At 34.7% G+C, this 19,013-nt stretch overlaps 1 protein-coding gene across 1 annotated transcript; it reads left to right on the top strand.

Moving 5' to 3' along the window:
• The first annotated feature begins 1,435 nt into the window (after positions 1-1,435).
• Positions 1,436-16,287, top strand: LOC113066362 (zinc finger protein 501-like). The gene is made up of 3 exons (XM_026238281.1): positions 1,436-1,496; positions 8,265-8,593; positions 13,454-16,287. The coding sequence occupies exons 2-3, from the start codon at positions 8,335-8,337 to the stop codon at positions 14,500-14,502; spliced, it is 1,308 nt and encodes a 435-aa protein (XP_026094066.1). The 5' UTR covers positions 1,436-1,496; positions 8,265-8,334; the 3' UTR covers positions 14,503-16,287.
• The last annotated feature ends 2,726 nt before the right edge of the window (positions 16,288-19,013 follow it).

Below are 19,013 nucleotides of genomic sequence, written 5' to 3' on the forward strand. Positions count from 1 at the left end.
TATAAATGTCAAGCCAAAAACAAATTAAAGGCAACTGAAGCATATCCAAATGTTTTCATATTCACAACATATTTGTTTGCTAAAATAATATTTATTACATATAGGCTTTGCACTTGAATTATCTACGTAAATCATCATTCTTCACAAAGGCTATAACAGCACAGTGATGCTGTTATGGCTAAACGCTAAACGCAACATTGGACTATTTCAATGGAGCATTGTAATTTTCTATATGTTTCTTTGTAAGTGTTTTGTTTTGATAATGAACAGGCTGTGATGTCAAGGGAGGTGATGCGCATGAGGCTCCAGTGCGATCACTGCATTGCTTTTCTGTTAATCATAATTTAGTTTGATACCAACGCTGGTTGGTCAAACAAGCAAGACCATTTATCACTGTACAGCCTTGGAAAAAATATTATTATGATAATAATAATAAAGAATTAAAAGAAAACTAAACTTTTGCAAAATAGAGAATGGCTTTCTGCCTCATATTCCTTTATGTGAACGTTAGATCATGTCACAGTGAAAAACTATTTTTGTTTCCTTTCGTTTTGTTAATCTGTTAATGATTTGAGTGAAATATATTTATACGTTTTTGTGCCCTGGTCTGCTGCGGCGCTTCACTGATAATGATCTATTTAAATGGCAAACGCTTTAGTGATTCACTGATGACTTGTCACCAGATTTTGTCATGCAATTAATCGTTTGTTCTCAAAATTTAAAGTTATCAAGACATTTCTCCGGAACACAATATTTCAAGAAAGAAGACTCTCCAGTTTAGTAGTATTAGGATTTTTTTCTCGCAAGGTTGACAATGAGCTGCAGTAAAGTTTTTGTGCTCTCCGAGTGTTTTGGTGTACAAAGAATTTAGTAGAGTTTTTTCTTGTTTGTGGTTGTCAGCTAATAATAAGAATAAATAAGTTAATTGCAACCGTTGGCAAATGTATAGAAAGTAATTTTTCTCAAAATGTAGCACATACAGTCATTCCTTTAATTAAATTTTCTCCTAAGTTTTTTAATTTTCATATACTGAAAGAGATTAATTTTGCGTATATATATATATATATATATATATATATATATATATATATATATATATATATATTTTTTTTAAGCAGTTAATGAGTCTGATTATAATCAAATACTAAGCTCTGTGTTTTTTTTTTTTTTTTTTGCTGCTTCTTATTTAAGTCTCAAATCCATATATATATATATATATATATATATATATATATATATATATAAAGTTAACACGATCCCCAGTTGATCCATAACAACGGCATTCAATTGACAAAATATCTTCATATATTTAGCATAAAAAACAGATAATTTTGACCATACATTTAATTGTTGTAGAAAATATTGTTTTGACGTATTTGTTTACTAATGTAAAATGTTATTATTTTAGCGTCTAGACAAAACTTTTATTTTGGAGTGTCGTTGTGACGTCATACTGCTGCTGCGCGCTCCCGCGTCTGTGACTCGGCTGATAAAAGGTTTGTGCTTTAATCTTTATAAAGAGTTTAAATCAATCGTATTTGGCGAATTGTCTATAGAACCGTGCTTATTCTAGTGACACTACTGAAGGTTATTTCGTGTGAGTAACAGAAACGGTGCGTTTCATGTTGAGTGAATCAGTTTATCTTCTCTTCAGAAAGAAACTGTTAACACAGATCTGATGAAACTCTTGTTTGAGATGCGTCTGAAATGAAGGCGAGAGCCTGCTGCAGTGAAATAACAGTCCTGAGCTCTCGAAGTGAACAGATACCAACGAGATCAGATTTAATTCCACATGAAAGATGTAACGTTATTTATAATACATTTTTACTTTAATACAAACATGTATTTTAGATCTGTATAGAAATATGATAATATTCTGAAACACTATCAAATTAAACCGGAATATAAAAAATAAAAAACATTGTAGAGTAGAAAGCACTGTTTTCTTTTAAACAATGCATAAATACATGTAGAAAACAGCGTACGTACGCTCTTATATTTCACATGACTGCACAAAAATATAAAAAAAAAAAAAAAAAAAAAAAAAAAAATATATATATATATATATATATATATTAACATTATAGCTTCAGACACAAATGTGAGATTATAATATGGTTTGAGGCTTTTAATATATTTTGAAAAATTTATATTTTGTTATTAATAATATACACAGTAAAAAGTTTTTAATTGAATATTTTGCTCACCAGAACTGAATTGTGTTAATTAATGTTGGCTCCATCTGTGTTTCTTTCAGATGTCTTTCAGATAAAGTATACTATCAACAAAAAATCAGATGAGCCCCGAATATGAATGCAACACGTTTAATAACATGTTAAGCCTTTTCCTCCCATAGAAAACCGTTATAAGAAAACACTTAATGTGGCATAATGTACTAAAAAACAAACAAAAAAAATCATTCTCACCTCCTTTTGTTGAACACACCCTTTTTAAGATCCCATGGTTGCCTCCAACAAATTTCGATTCTTTGTTTTTGAGTCGTCCAATCACCACACAATGTAATCTTTGGGTTTATAAGACACTGCCAGCGTCACAACTCGAACTCGTCAATGGTGCAGTGGCCTTACTAGAGTCGCTGTCAGGCGGCAAGGAAGTCGACCGGAAGTTGAAGTCGGCCAGGTGCCGCCATCTTGTAGCAGAACTTCACTTGCGTTAGCATTCCCATTGACTCCCATTCATTTTGGCGTCACTTTGACCGCGAATAACTTTACATCTGAGGCGTTTAAAGACTCCGTTTGTCCATTATTTATTTCTAAAGATACACGACAATGTATAAAGGGCTCCATTACCTTCTATGTTACATTATGGCCCGTAGAAACAGTTTTTGTAAAAATAGGCTAACGATTGCATCATAACCACTCGACTCTCTGTCGCACAGTAGAGAAATAACCGTACAGACAGGAGGAGAAGCTCGCAGGCAATTAACTTAATATGGCGTACTGGCGTTACATTTTAAAATACTATACTAAATAATTAATCATAATACTTACTCCTGCTCACTCACGACAAAGAACTCCCCGCTCAAGCTCGCCGTCTCTGCAAGATTAACTATGGCAGTTTGCATTCACAGATACTAGAAGATTTACATCTGGCAGACAGGTTGCTGATGTCATCAAGCTTCGTTTGAGTCTGCGCGTATAATTCCCCTTGGAATTATAAGGTTCTATCTGCGTTCTGAGTAATTTTGAGATATTGAGCTTTAAAGTTGTGTTCCATAGACTTCTGTAGATAGAACCTTTTTGTTTTTTCAATAAAAAATCCCAAAATGTACACAACTTATAATAAAACATCACATAATGTAAATAAAGAATAAGAATATGTGAATAACTCAATTTTGATAAAAATGTCAGATAGAACCTTTTAATTCTAAGGGGACGAAGTGCTAAAAAACGCAAAAAATGGGCTTCACTTGTCTCAATTGAGTTCCAATGGGATCGCTGTGTCCATTTCTCTTACTGTCTATGGTCGCTGTATGATCCTCACTGTCATTCATTTGTTAATTTATCGGAATCTGTTTTTCTTTATAAAAATACTTTTTTTAAAGGCTACAACTCATTTTTCACTGGTGTCATACTGATCACCAGGGTATTCTCAATATACACTTCTATTTTATTATGTTAACATAATATATTAGGATATATTATTTTGTTGTATTATAAATTTTTTTAATTTTGTAAAAAAAAATAACAAATAAAAAACACATTGAAACAGGTGAATATCAGCAAAATGACTTTAATGCAAAAACACTCTTGAGTTTACGGTTTGATCAAATGATGTGGAAGCAGTGTATCTTTCTGGGCGTCTGGAACAACATTTCCAGAGCCTCTTGATATGGAAAGTCAGAAACGTCTGGTCCATTTATTGAGATCCGCATGCGTGCTGCAAGATTGTCTCCTTGCAGCCTATTGCAGATGTTTGTCTTGACCTGCAAATGCATGAACTGTTAAATGGGACAGATTAACATAAGCAGTAAATCCTATTGTGAAAAGTTTGTATTACCCTGTTCATGGTTGAGAAGTCCCTTTCACATTTTAGCTGGGTAATAATCTGTCATCCGGTGATGACTGGACATTAGATGCTTGTCAGGGGCAGGATGTGCAGCACTTAGCACTTCTTCTCTTAACCTGTGGGTTGGGTCGGGGTGGGTAGTTAAACTTTTTTTTTTAACAAATCCATTTAAATTCATTTATTGTGCGTACAATGGTGGAATTTTTTATTCTTTCAAGGGTTTTGAAGGCTATTGGCTCGAGGTTGAGTAGATAGACAGAAAGACAACACCTATTTAAAAAGCCAGTTTCAGAGAAGGTAAGCTCCATGCGATCAGCAGGATACCTGGGCTAGTCCTTCTGATGTGTGCCACTGGCTCTGATAATGTCTTTAGTGGTTATACATAAAATATTAGTTTTTTTTGGTAAATCTAACAGGTTATCTTTGGTTTGTATTCAATTTAACTATATGTTAAAATGAAAATAAAAAAGGCAAATTTATATAATATTTAGTTTCATTGTAATGGCTGTATATATACATTGTCATAGTGTTTTAAATTATGAATGGATATTCTGAAACGCTATCAAATTAAACCAGAATATAAAAAATAAAAAACATTGTAGAGTAGAATGCACTGTTTTCTTTTAAACAATGCATAAATACATGTAGAAAACAGCGTACGCTCTTATATTTCACAAGACTGCACAAAAATATATTAACATTATAGCTTCAGACACAAATGTGAGATTATAATATGAATTAAATGATGGTTTGAGGCTTTTAATATATTTTGAAATAGTTATATTTTGTTATTAGTAATATATAAATAAGATAAATGAATCCTGTCCAGCATAAAGCACAGTTTTCAGTAACAGTATCAGGTGCGCACAGCAGAGTAGCTTTTAATTTTGAGTCAAAACAGGGCGGAAAATGGGTAAAAGAGTGCTAAGGGAATTATTTGAATGAATATATGAATTAATCAATTATATGAATGCACCTCTGATGGTTTTGACTGTCTTCAGAAACGATTTGATGACATTTTGTTTTCATCTTTGCTCCATGTAATAGCTTACCTAAAGATGCGGTTCTCAATTCCAGTCCTCGCGCCCCCTGCCCTGCACATTTAGTATGTTTCTTTTATGGCTTCAGACATTTGTTCTATTCAAACGTAAGTGCCCTGTGAAGTGGACATCACTGGATATAACGCCATGATTCCAGTTCGAAGTGAACGTACTGTAGGCTATATGTTCCATTCAAAGTGCATTGAAGTCTGCGAGACAGAGTATGTGAGCAGAGCGACGTGATTTTGTCTGGAGCTATGAGTGGATTTTCTGAAAGTCGGAGCGTTGAGGTTTTCACTTGCTCTGAGAATGCTCTGGTACTGTTTCATCATGAGCACAATTTATTCCCACTCACGTATTAAACATAATTAGGGAAGAGTGCGCGAGGTTAAAGCATGTTGTAAATATGTTAATCTCCGCTCGAGAACTAATTTGCTGTTGTGATCGCAAAGGTTTATTAAGCAATTAGCATTTTGACATATACCTTTTCTTTATTTAAAGGCTGAAATGTGAGGTTTAACTTTTTATTAAACTTTTTCTTAATTTTGTTCCAGTTAAAAGTTCTCTTGTCAGAACGTGTACACGACAAATTGATTATCATCACCGAAACGGGTAGTTTTCCACATTTAGAAAAATATTAGATTTACAAATCTTCTATGAAAATGTACTTCATTAATGTCTGATTATATACACGGAGTAAAAAATTGGCTAAATCATCACGGCTTCTCTGTTGTTAGCAAAACATGCTAAGACACCTCATCCTCCGCAACAACATTCTCACTTACCGCAACAATTTATGGCCAGTTGCGGTAGAGATAACCTCTTTTTCGGTAATGAGATTTTAATCATACAGACTATTTTTTTATGTATATAATGAGTTATTAAATTAAATATAAAGCTTGAGCAAAGGCTAGGGTGACCAATTTCAGAGAAAACTTTTATACCAACCCACCAACTCCCAGGAAGGAGAGAGACATTATGGGTTAGAGGTTACAGCAGGAGTAATTATCAAAAATAGTTGGGAAGCCTACACAAATGTTGGTGCATCTAACATTATGATTATCTAAATTTTTTATCATCACTGTATGATTATTTAGCCATTTGATTTAAGGGGAGAGAAACATGAATACATACTACGTTATGCAGACATTTAGTCCTCACAAAGCAGGTAAACTACAGGTAGTTCGTATACAAATATTTGTTTCACTATATTAGGCTTCCACTGTTTTATGTCAGGTTTATGTTATTTACTATGTCTTAACCCGATCCCTAACCCTCACAGAAGCCTGTGGACATCATTATATTTAAATGGATATTTCACCCAAAAATGAAAATTCTGTCATTAATTACTCATGTCGTTCCAAAACCATAAGATCTTCATTCATCTTCATAACACAAATTAAAATATTTTTGCTCAGCTCTCTGCCCCTCCCATAGACAGCAACACAACTGCAATGTTCCCAGATCCATAAATGTAGCAAGGACATCAGTAAAATAGTCTATAGCCCCTTTCACACTGCACGTCGGACCCGGAATATTGCCGGAACATTGCCGGGTCGCCTGAAGTTTGAAAGCAAACACATCCCGGGTTTGACCCGGGTCGGGGACCTAGTAACATTGCCGGGTTCAACCAAAAAAAAAAAAAGGGAAAACCACAAACAATCAAGAATGCATGATTACATGGTATCATGGGTTTGCAATCAAAAAATGTCATTATAATAGAAGTAGGTGGGACAAAAACAGCCACCAACAACAAATTAGGGAGAAAAAATTAAATCTAATGCTGCACAAGAACTAAAAATGCATCAAAGCCAATGTTTCTACTAATCTTTGATATGCCCAAGACTGTTATAAAAAGTAAAAAAAAAATCCAGCCACAATTACTTTTATATTGAAAATAAGTCATTTTGTGTGTTTTTTCCCCCAAATCCAGTGACATCATTTATGAACTCGGCAATTAAATAGTTAAAATCTTGGATTTTTGTAAAAACATTTAAGTAGTTTTGATCAGGACTGAGGTTGATTAACAGATTTATGCAAAAATGTTTTCAAATGTATGTTTTCATCCACAAACAACTCGAAAGGGTAGTGAATTTGAACAATCCACAAGGGTTAATATTTAAGAAATTAAAAAATAGTAGTTTGCTTTTAAATGTATGTGCAGAATCCATACATCATGTTCTTTCAGGTTTGCCACATCATTTTGAAAATGTCAGTTTTTAATAAAATAATAAAAAATTGGCTGCAAAATGCAGAAGGTGTTTGGTATACTGAGAGAAATCATTGAAAATCACATAAAAATGTTGTTATAAAAATCTATTTCATTTCAGAGTTTCAAGTAACTGCATGACTTTTAATAAACCATTTGTAAAAATGTATTAGTTTTCCCCATGGCACTGACCTTTTCAGAGTGTTGTGGTAATGAGATTTTTAAGGACATATGTTGGAAAATATGTTCTAAAAGCTGTTAAATTGTCAATAAAACTTTTTAAAATGTATGGTTACCGACACTTCAGACCAGGCTCTTAATGCTTAATTTTTTTTTTTAAATGTCAAATAGAAAATCTTTGAAACTATGATTAATGAGAATCACCCAGATAGTATACTTTATTAGTATGATGTTTAGTGAGTTTGGTCTGTTAATATCACATTAGTACTGATACAGTGTTAGTACTTTAAACCACTTTAAGCATTTTTAATGTTAAGCGTCTTAGAATGTCCCGATTTGTGGTGTTGCCATATATCGGTGGTATTTTCTCCTACAAGTTCGACACACAGCCGTGTCTATGTTTTTTGGCTGTCCTTTATCATTGAGTGTAATAACCTACATGTGCCCAGATCAGTACTGTTGTTTTCATCTTCGAGATTAAATTTATCTTTGTTCAATGATTGTGCTGATATGAGGCAAGCTGATGGGTAGATCAACAGAGAAACATCATTTGAGTCTGATGCACGTGATTACTCAGAGTGTACAGAGTGAGACCGGTGGAAGTAGGAAATTTGACAAAGTATTAAATATAATCATAAATCAGTAAATGCCAAATATAAATCTGAATACAAAAATTAACCTCATATTTGATTTGTTTTTTGTTTGTTTTTTAATCCAGTTTTTTGTCCTTTGTGCTATTAAACTAGGGAACAGATTGAGAAGAACCCAGAGATTTAGCTTGCATTTATTTTTCTCTTCTTAAACAGGACAAAGTGTTCAAACAGACAGAAAAAACTCTCGGATTAACTGAGATCCACGTGACACACGACAATAAAGATGGCATTTATTAAAGAGGAGAGCAAGGACATGAAGATTGAAGAAAGATTCAGTGTCTCACATGAAGAAACTGAGGAACAAACAAAGATGGAGTTTATTAAAGAAGAGAGTGAAGACATGAAGATTGAAGAAACATTCAGTGCCAAACATGAAGATACTGAGGAAAAAACTAAGATGGCGTTTATTAAAGAGGAGAGTGAAGACATTAGGATTGAAGAAACATTCAGAGCCAAACATGAAGAAACTGGGGAACAAACAGGTTGGTTTATTAAAACCAGATCTACAGACATTAATGCAATTTTTTTTAAGAATATCATGTGTAGTGTAGTAATTAAACATTTATTTTGTATAATATTACACCCAAATATTTGTATTTATATTCCTTAATTATGCAATCATATCAAAAATGTTAAAGCCATGAAATGTGAATAAACAACTTAAGTATTTTTTTTTTTTTTAATTCTCAAAAGCACTCCAGGCACTTCCAGGTTGAAGAAAACTTCAAAAAGCTAAAAAAAAAAAAAACATAATTCTGCTAGTAATATAAAACATTTCTCCAGCTGATAAAGCTTGCTATAGTTAGTAGTTACTGCTGCAGGCTGCTTAGATTTGTTCTTCATTTAAGGGGCTTTAGAGATCAGAGAACATGGCCATTGAGTTTATATCAGTGATGCTCTCTGACATCAGAACCAGAAACTGTTACGCACCGCGGGTTCCTTCGAGATTTTTTCTGTGGGGTTTTATAATTGGGATTTTCAATTTATGAGTAAAATAACTAGTAAACACTACTTTTGATACTTTTGTTTTGTTGTGCGATGTAAATTGCACACACTCCCACTGAAATTTATTCTTATCTAACTACTTATTAAATACACTCATTAACTGCATAGAAAAATTATTTTGGGTATGGATGTGTGATTGTTCCTTCCTTACTCTTACACGTCCCTAAAATATACTATGCAGTGCTTCACACAGGTTTGAAATATACTTGTGGTGGTAGCCAGTTTGAAAATCGTCCTATTATTTACGGCACAAAATTGGTCTACCTAAACCCCGGGACACACCGAACTGATATCAACCAACTAGCGGTGATGAAAGCCGACTGTATTGTCGCCTCGGGTCACCTGCGTCTGTGCCCGTCTGGCTCAAAAAGCTGTGCTTGAACATATTAAACAGTTGACACCTGACTGCAAACTAAAATGTGCATTTTAGTGAATCTGTGGCATTGTGCTTTGTGATAAAACTGCATATTTTACAGTGGCCTTTTATTGTGGCCAGCCTAAGACACACCTGAACAATAATGTTGTTTAATCAGCATCTTGATAACCCATCCACCTCACAGGTGTGGCATATCTCGGCAAAGGAGAAGTGCTCACTTAGACAGATTTAGACAGATTTGTAAACAATATTTGAGAGAAATAGCCTTTTTGTGTACATAAAAAAGTCTTAGATCTTTGAGTTCAGCTCATGAAAAAAGGAAGCAAAAGCAAGTGTTGCGTTTATAATTTTGATTGGAGTACTACATGTGACAAATAACAAATATTGCAAAATTAAAAAAAAAAAGTGTATTTATTGAAATAAATTTTAGTTACGTTGGCTACAATTACATTTAATTGCATAATATCGTGCATTATTATATAAATAAATGGGACAAAGCAGCGAAGGCTACAAAAGTTTTTGTCTCTTTGGCTGTTGCGTGTCTCTTTCACCAGTTTCTTGGTCTCACTCTCAGAGGCACCTCCATGTCTCCTGAGAAAAAAAACGAAATCATATTATACATGCTCTATCTAAAAGAGAAAAAAAGTTGTAACATAAACGCGTCATCGATCAGATAATTCTAGTGTTTATTGTAGTGTTTAAATGCTGATCTTTTATATATGATTTATATATCATATCAGGCCTGGATTGGCTCAGCCAGCACTCACAGCAGCCCTATTTTTTTATTATTATTATTATTTTCTCACAGGCAATGTTTCACCAGACCATAATAATAACAAACTCTTCAAACAATCATTCTTTTTGGGAAAATGAAAGTTTGAGAAAGGCTTTGAGGCCAAGTGGAATCCTCCATCCAGCTGCACCTGCTTCACCATCCACATTTTTATTATACGAAATCAGTTTGAGGTGATTCCAATTTGTTGATAAGGAGCCCAACATTTAGCAAGGCCGGAAAACATTCGGTCTACCTGAAGGAAGACGTATTTCATTGTAAGTTAAGTCTGTTAAATAGAGAGAAAGAGAGAGTAAGGAAAAAAAAACAGTGTAGCCTATTCTTAAACTTGTACCTCATTATATTGAAGTACAAATCCAAACATCAGAGGCCACCTATAAGTGTTCTTTCATTGAAAAGTGTGAATTTTTTTTAATTCACAAGCTATATGGTTGAAATAATATTTTAGATCAAAACTTTTAAGTGTCATTGTTTAAAAAATGCTTTATTTAGTGACATTTCATAGACCTTCAGTTTTTTATAATAGATTCAACTTGAATTTTCAATACTATTAAACTGAAAATCTCAAGGAGTTTATAAGTTAAAACGGATGAAAATGTCACAATACGTTAAATAGCCTAAATGAACTTGTATCTTGTATAGTAACCAAAGATCTTGATTGAACCATATAATTTGGTTGTTTTTAAAAGTAACAATTCCTTTATAAAATGGGACAGCAACCTTTATATAGATTTTTTTTTTAAATTGTTCACAGCTGAGCATTCGCGCATCTAGAGCAAACTAGTCTGAAGCCCCTTTCACACTTGCACGTTGGACCCAGAACATTGCTGGGTCGCCTTCTGTATTAACCCAAACACGTCCCGGGATTGATTCTGGGATTGATCCCGGGTCACATGAGCGCTGTGTGAACAAAAGCCAAACTAATGGTGACTCTTTTAGCAAGATTTTTGAAGGCAGATCAACGTTCGTGACGAAACAGATATGTGCAAACTGTGATGAAGCAGAGATCAGTTAGCTCCTCACTTTCCGCTGAGAACGTTCGCCAGTTTAAGTGAAAATTAATGTGCCTAGCATTTTCGACTCGTACATAACACGTCACGCACCTTTACGGGTTGTGTGTATAATTGGCATCATTTGATCAAATTAGATGTGCGAATTAGGCAAATTTGCGTCTACCGCACCGGGCTAAATGTCTAATTCGTGCCGCGAGACCTCCCCTTACGAAAAATAACCATGGTTTTATTATAGTAAAACTGTAGTAACCCATGGTTTTTTGGCGTATTGACTGCCATTTGTAAAACCACAGATTTACTACAAATACCATGGTTAAACTATGGTTAATATAGCAAAACCATGGTTAATTTGTGGTTACCATGGTTTAACTACAGTAACTATGGTTTTTTGGTTTTATTTGAAGTAAGTGGTTCATTTTCGTAAGGGTCCAGACACTACATTGACTCAACATTGAAATCATTTGCGCCATAAGCTCTATTCGCGTTTGGTGTGAACGCAGCATTAGTCACCTATTTTTGTTTGCTGCATGTTTTTTAAAAACAAGCTAAAATAAATATACGTTTTTGAGAGAAAAAAAAGTTATGTAAGTCGCATTTTGTTACATTCAGAAATAATGACGCTAGTCCTAATAATTTTATAATGTACCATGATATTTTTAGTTCCCCTCACTTTACAACAAATCCTTTAAATCAGAAGAAATCTAACAGAACAAGAATTTAAAATATACAATTCAAATGGATAAATATAATTGCAGTATATAATAATATAGGCTTAATTATAATCAAAAACTAATAATAATAACAATAATAATAAAGCTAAACATAAGGTAAGGTTGTGCTTACCTTTCTCATTCAGGACAAATCCAAATGTTTTCATATTCGTGATGTTGCCCATTTGAAGATTAACTATTATTCATTAGGTAAAATAGGCTTTGTAGTTTCAATATTGACAGAAAAAAAAAAAAATAACAAAAATATACCAAAGTGGGCTGCTGCTCAGGCCCAATGGCACGGTGAACTACTGCCCTGTTTCCAGTGAATGTGTGCACGTGAGGCACCAGATTTTCTTATGGTTTTTAAGTATGTTATATTATAAATGTTATTGTTGTTTTACTTAGTCGTTTCATCTCCATTTACAAACCAAAATGTTACAATTACAGTCAGTTTGCAACCCGTCCCTTTGCGGCACCTAGCAGGAGTTTCACGAATAACTTAACATGCGACTAAATCGCAGTAAATGCCTTGGCCCTGCGGTGGCGGTACATGCAGGTGGTAATAGGCATTATGGTTGTCCACCGACTGTATATGTATATAAAAGAGATTGCTAATTTCTCCGTCCTTTCACCTGTTTTTTTTGTTTTGTTCAGGAGTGTAACACTTTATAATCTCGGGAAAAAGGAGGCGGGAACCGGCAGACAATCAAATCAAAACTTTTTCATAACAAACACAAAACAGCGCGACAGCCCCTCGTGGACGACTGTCGCGCACAGACAAAAAACAAAACACAAAATAAAGCCCAGGCCTGGTCCTCTCCCATCCTTCACTGTCGTCGCTCCTCCTTTGTTTCCTTCCATCTCATCCTTGGGACTCGCTCATTTTCAATAACTCCACCAGCCTCGCTCCGTTCTACATAAATGGGACTTATAGTCCAGTGCGACTTACATAAATGTTTTTTACATAAACTATGAGAGTAGGCTTGGAATGCAGTATTAAAGTAAAACGTTGCAGTTTAATTCACAGATGTAAATAAAAAAAGATTGTTTTATGTTCACAATTTTTTAAATCCAAATAAATGTTAAAAATCATGGCTTTCAGTGAAACTTTAATGCTGAATGGCTATAATAGCTAAATTTGAAAGGAAAATCCATGTAAAAAAAATACACCAATAGCTGTATTTGTATCAATGACAATGGCCTTCCTTAACAATAGGTTACTTGGTAAAAAGATGCCATTAAACAATATATGGTAAATACACAATTATTATGATATTTCTACATTATTTGGGGAGTCATTGTGAAATTATGACAATGTAAATATGCAATTACTGTAAATGTGCAATTAATTTTTGTAATTGACACCATTGCCAAATGGATGTCTGTTACTTTGTTCCATTAAACTTGTTGTTGTCTCTTTTCATCCCTGATGGCTCTGAAAGAGGAGAATGAAGAACTGAATGAAACCGAAGACAAAGATCAAAATGAGAATCAGCATGATTTCAAAACGGAAGAAAAATCTATTGGTTGCTCACAAAATGAAAAGAATGCACCGCCAAAAAAATATACAAAAATGCAAATGACAACCCTCAATTCCAAGATGAGAATTCACACTGGAGAAAAACCTTTCACCTGCCAACAGTGTGGAGTAATTTTCAAAAGTAAAGATACCCTGAAAGACCACATGAAAATTCACATCGTAAAGAAACTGTTAATATGCTGCCAGTGTGGAAATAGTTGTACACGGGAAAGTCACCTTAATATGCACATGAGAATTCACACTGGAGAGAAACCATACCCCTGCAAACTGTGTGGGAAGGGTTTCAGACGAAAAGGAGATCTTAAGACTCATATGATAGTACACACTGGAGAGAGACCACACATATGTGTTCAGTGTGGAAAGTGTTTTACACAGAAAAAAAACCTTAATGTGCACATGAGAATTCACACTGGAGAGAAGCCTTACACCTGCAAACAGTGTGGGATGAGTTTCATACGAAGTGCAGGTCTTAAGAGTCACATGAGAGTTCATACTGGAGTGAAGCCTTACACCTGCAAAGAGTGTGGAAAGGGTTTTACACAGAAAAAAAACCTCACTGTCCACATGAGAATTCACACTGGAGAGAAGACTTACACCTGCAAACAGTGTGGAAAGAGCTTCACATGTCAAGAAAACTTTAAAACTCACATGAGAGTTCATTCAAGAGGCAATAGTTTTGCATGTCATCGGTGCAAAAGAAGGTTCACGGACACAAATCACCTTCAGGATCATGTTAAAATTCACATCGGAGAAAAGCCTTTCATGTGCCATTACTGTGGAAAGAGTTTAAAAAACAATGTAAACCTTGAGAATCACATGAGAGTTCACACAGGAGAGAGATCTTTCACCTGCCCTCAGTGTGGAAGGAGTTTCACCTCAAAAAGGAATTTAGAGATTCATAAGAATTCGCACAGGGGAGAGATACAGATTTCTAAGCAAACTGAAACATAATTTGACTATTTCTGGTAAGAAATCACAGTTTTACTCAGTGACAAGAGGTTTAAAAAAAAAAAGCGATTTCTTGTACCCCATTCTCATTTCTTTAGAAAGGCACAGGAACGGTATTACATTAAAAGTAATATCCCAATTTTGAAATTTACAAATCACCTGAATATCTTTGTCTTTGTATGAAATCTGAACTCAAATTTTAAAGGTATTGTTTCTAGATTTGTTGAATATTTTAAGAGTTCCTCCTATCCAACATTTGAAGACGTCCTGGGAGAAAGACCTCAGTATAGACATTTCAAAAGACACTTAGACCGAGGCCCTTCAGGGAATTATGTTGTGTTCCATCAGCTCTAACTTTCAGCTCAATAGTGCCCAAACACCGATGTGCGAGGACCCTCTTGGAATTGCTTTTTTCATCATCTTGGTTTCCAAATGGAATCACACTTTAAAGCACCTAAACATGCTCCAATACTTTGCACACTGTTGAACTGGTGGAAATTTACATCTGTTATGTGTTTCAGAATTGAGAGAGGTAAAATGGTTCAAAAGAACCACCTATAAAATTATAACAATGCGACCCTCCTGCTATTTTTTATATGAGTGTATGACATTCAGTAAATGCATGTACTGTCCCTACACCTACAAAATAAAATTTTGGAGCTTAGTCATAAACACAACAAAGCCATTTTGCTATTTTGAATTTCCTCAGATTTTTGTTCAGTTTTGTTTTGTCAGCCCTTATAGCTTTAATTGGATCCATCTTCATTTGTTGAGTGTAATCATAAGGCCTTCGCAATGTTAAATTGCAAAGATCTTGGGTTTTTGTCAAGCAGTGTGTACCTGGCAGCCTGACAAACTTGTTGGGTGCTAGGGCTATTTCTATGCAGCTTTAATTCAATATTAACTTGAGCGCAAATTGCAATATTATCATACCGGAGCATGTTTCATAAAACAAGTTTACCCAATAAGCTAGGCTTATTTCAGTTAGGCCTGGCTTATTTGGTAAACTTGATTTATGAAAAGGGTCCCAGGTTACATTCCATATATCCCCCTTTGTCAACATCATGTGTTAAATGCGTGACCAATGAGGGAACATTGGATCATGATTTATAGACTGTGCAAACTCAGCCAGTTCAGTATGTGATTTATAATAGTAAAGAAGACAGGACATATTCTGTTTGAGCTGTGCTAGAGCACATAATGTCTAACAAGGGGTAATAATTTAGCAGCTATTGCATAATTGGTCAATAAATGGGACTGAAAATGTATTTTATATATACCTTTTTCTCCCCAGTGTTTTTAATTCTTTTTATGCATTTTATGTGTGTATCTATAAATTTATATATGCAATGTGATCTTGTGAGAATTTATATTTTATGTAAAATGTGGTTCTATAAAACAAAAATGTACTTATGTTTGCACAGACACTAAATTGTACAAAATACTGACTTATTAACAGCATAAAATGTACAGAATAGACATACACCTAAAATGACAAATGCTTACATATGATCAAGATTTCAGATTTCAAAATGGATCTTCTTTTGAGGTTAAACATTTTCAGAAAACACACTTTCCTGTCTGAAATAATCCTTTAGAAAATAAATAATTTTTGTTTGTTTTATTTGACAAAGTTTAAAACATAATACAAAAGTCCAAAAAGACAAATTCATACTCTGGTCATTCTCACGAAACTGTTGAAATGCCATGGCACGAATTATTTTAAATATTTAACGTGCAATTTTGTTATTCACAAAAACATCATAATAAAGACAATAGTGTTCTCTACCTTGCACAAAGAGTAATTTCAACATAGGAATGAACTATTTTTGCATTTTATTTCATAATCTACTGAACTTCTCATTACCGCAATATGTCAAGCTGTGTCTGAACTTATGTTGTAAATTTAAACAAATTAGAATTCAAATATTCTTAAAGTGAATTAATTTTCTGTTATATGTTTTCACATGACAGAAAAATTATAGACTGTAAATTCATGTATAATAATAATGATACAATAGTGGAAAAATAAAATGTCCATGACTGATGTTCTCATCCTCCGCAACATTTTTTCAGGAACATTTGTACACACAATTTTTTATTAGATACATTTTGATTTTAATGTAAGCAACATCTAACAGGTAGGCAGATCTCTTCATATTGTTTGAGTTAAAAATAAAATTTGATCTTGTCATAAAGTGTACACGACAATTTGATTTATCATTACTGAAACAAGTTTTCCACATTTAGAAAAATATTAGATTAAAATTTTTCTATGAAAATATACTTCATTAATGTAATTGAGTAAAAACCTGGCTAAATCATCATGGCTTCTGTTGTTAGTAAAACATGCTAAGACACCTCATCCTCCGCAACAACATTCTCACTTATCACAACAATTTAAAGCCAGTTGCGGTTGAGAGAACTTATTTTTCGGTAATGACATTTACATTTAATCATTTAGCAGACAGTTTTATCCAACGCGACTCACAAATGAGAACAATAGAAGCAGTCAGGTCAACAAGAGAACAACAACAGTATACAAGTGCCATGTCAAGTCTCAGTTAGTCCAGGTTTTTTTTTTTTTTTTTTTTATGAAAAGACAAGAAAAGAAAGAAAAGTGCTAATATTAGTTGTTTAAGTGCGTACGAAAAAGATGAGTCTTTAGATGTTTCTTGAAATTGAGTTAGGACTCAGCTGTACGAATTGAGATTGGGAGGTCATTCCACCAGCTGGGCACAGTCCAGGAGAAGGACCGTGAGAGTGATTTTGAACTTCTTTGGGATAGCACCACAAGGTGTCATTCACTTGCAGAGCGCAAACTGGCAACTGGTAGCCAGTGTAACCCGATAAGGAGAGGAGTAACGTGAGCTTTTTTTTGGCTCATTGAAGACAACCCTCGCTGCTGAATTCTGGATCAGTTGCAGAGGCTTGACAGTAGATGCAGGAAGAGCCAGGAGAGCATTACAATAGTCAAGTCTAGAGAACAAGAGCTTGGACGAAGTTGGGTTGCTTGCTCTGACAGGAAGGGTCTAATCTTCCTAATGTTGTATAAGGCAAATCTGCAGGACCGGGTCGTTGTAGCAATGTGGTCTGTGAAACTTAACTGATGATCCATCACAACTCCTAGGTTTCTGGCTGTCCTGGAAGGAGTAATGCTTGATGAGCCCAGCTGTATAGAGAAGTTATGTTGAAGCAATGGGTTAGCTGGAATCACCAGGAGTTCTGTCTTTGTAAGGTTAAGCTGAAGGTGATGGTCATTCATCCAGCTAGAAATGTCACTCAGACAGGCTGAAATGCGAGCAGCTACCGTCGGGTCATCTGGTTGGAATGAGAAGTAGAGTTGGGTGTCATCAGCGTAGCAGTGTTAAGAAAAGTCATGGTTCTGAATGATAGATCCTAATGACATCATGTAGATGTAGAAGAGAAGTGGTCCAAGTACTGAGCCTTGAGGAACCCCAGTAGCAAGTGGTGTGACTTAGAAACATCACCCCTCCAAGACACACTGAAGGATCTGTCAAAGAGGTAGGACTTAACCCACAGGAGTGCAGTTCCAGAGATGCCCATCTTCCTGAGGGTGGACAGGAGAATCAGCAGACAGGTCCAGTAAGATGAGTACTGAGGATTTAGTCTCAGTTGAGTGGCCACTTTTGAAGCCAGATTGGTTGCTTTCCAGGAGGTTGTCCTGTACAAGGAACATACAAAGCTGGTTGAACACAGCTCACTCAAGTAATGGCAGAAGGGATACCGGTCTGTAGTTTTCATGAAGCGCTGGATTTAGAGATGGTTTCTTAAGCAGTGGGCTTACCCGAGCCAGCTTAAATGATGAGGGAAATGTTCCAGAGTGAAGAGAGGAGTTGATAATGTGAGTAAGCGAAGGTATGACTGAAGAAGAGATCACTTGAAGTAGGTGAGTGGGAATGAGAATTTAATCATACAGACTAAATTTTATATTATTTAACAGCAAAAAAAAAAAAAAAAAGCTTAAAAAGAGACTAGGGTGACCAATTTGAGACAAAACATTAATACCAACCCACCAACTTCAGGAAGGAGAGAGACATTATGGGAGACACCCTACCCCTAACCTTCTACATTTTTAATCATCACTGTATGTTTATTTAAACATTTGATTTAAGGGGAGAGAAATATGAATACATATTACATTATGCAGACATTTAGTCCTCACAAAGCAGGTAAAAATACAGGTAGTACACATACACTGGTTTATTTCACTGTATGCACCGTAAGTCGCTTTGGATAAGAGTGTCTGCAAAATAAGTAAATGGGGTAGATGTGTATCATGTGCATGCCAACAAATTTTGTATCTTATGCATGTGAAAACTTTGCCTTATATGCATGCCAAACACATGTGTAGCATATACACATCAAAGCCCATTTTTGCGCATCAATACCACAAGATAATTTTGATCTGGTGTAATATTTATATGCATTTTCATAAGGCCAAGCTCCTTGATTTTTGTTTCCGAAGATGAACGAAGGTCTTATGGGTTAGG

This window comes from Carassius auratus, chromosome 4, assembly GCF_003368295.1.
Source record: "Carassius auratus strain Wakin chromosome 4, ASM336829v1, whole genome shotgun sequence".
Classification (NCBI taxonomy): domain Eukaryota; kingdom Metazoa; phylum Chordata; class Actinopteri; order Cypriniformes; family Cyprinidae; genus Carassius; species Carassius auratus.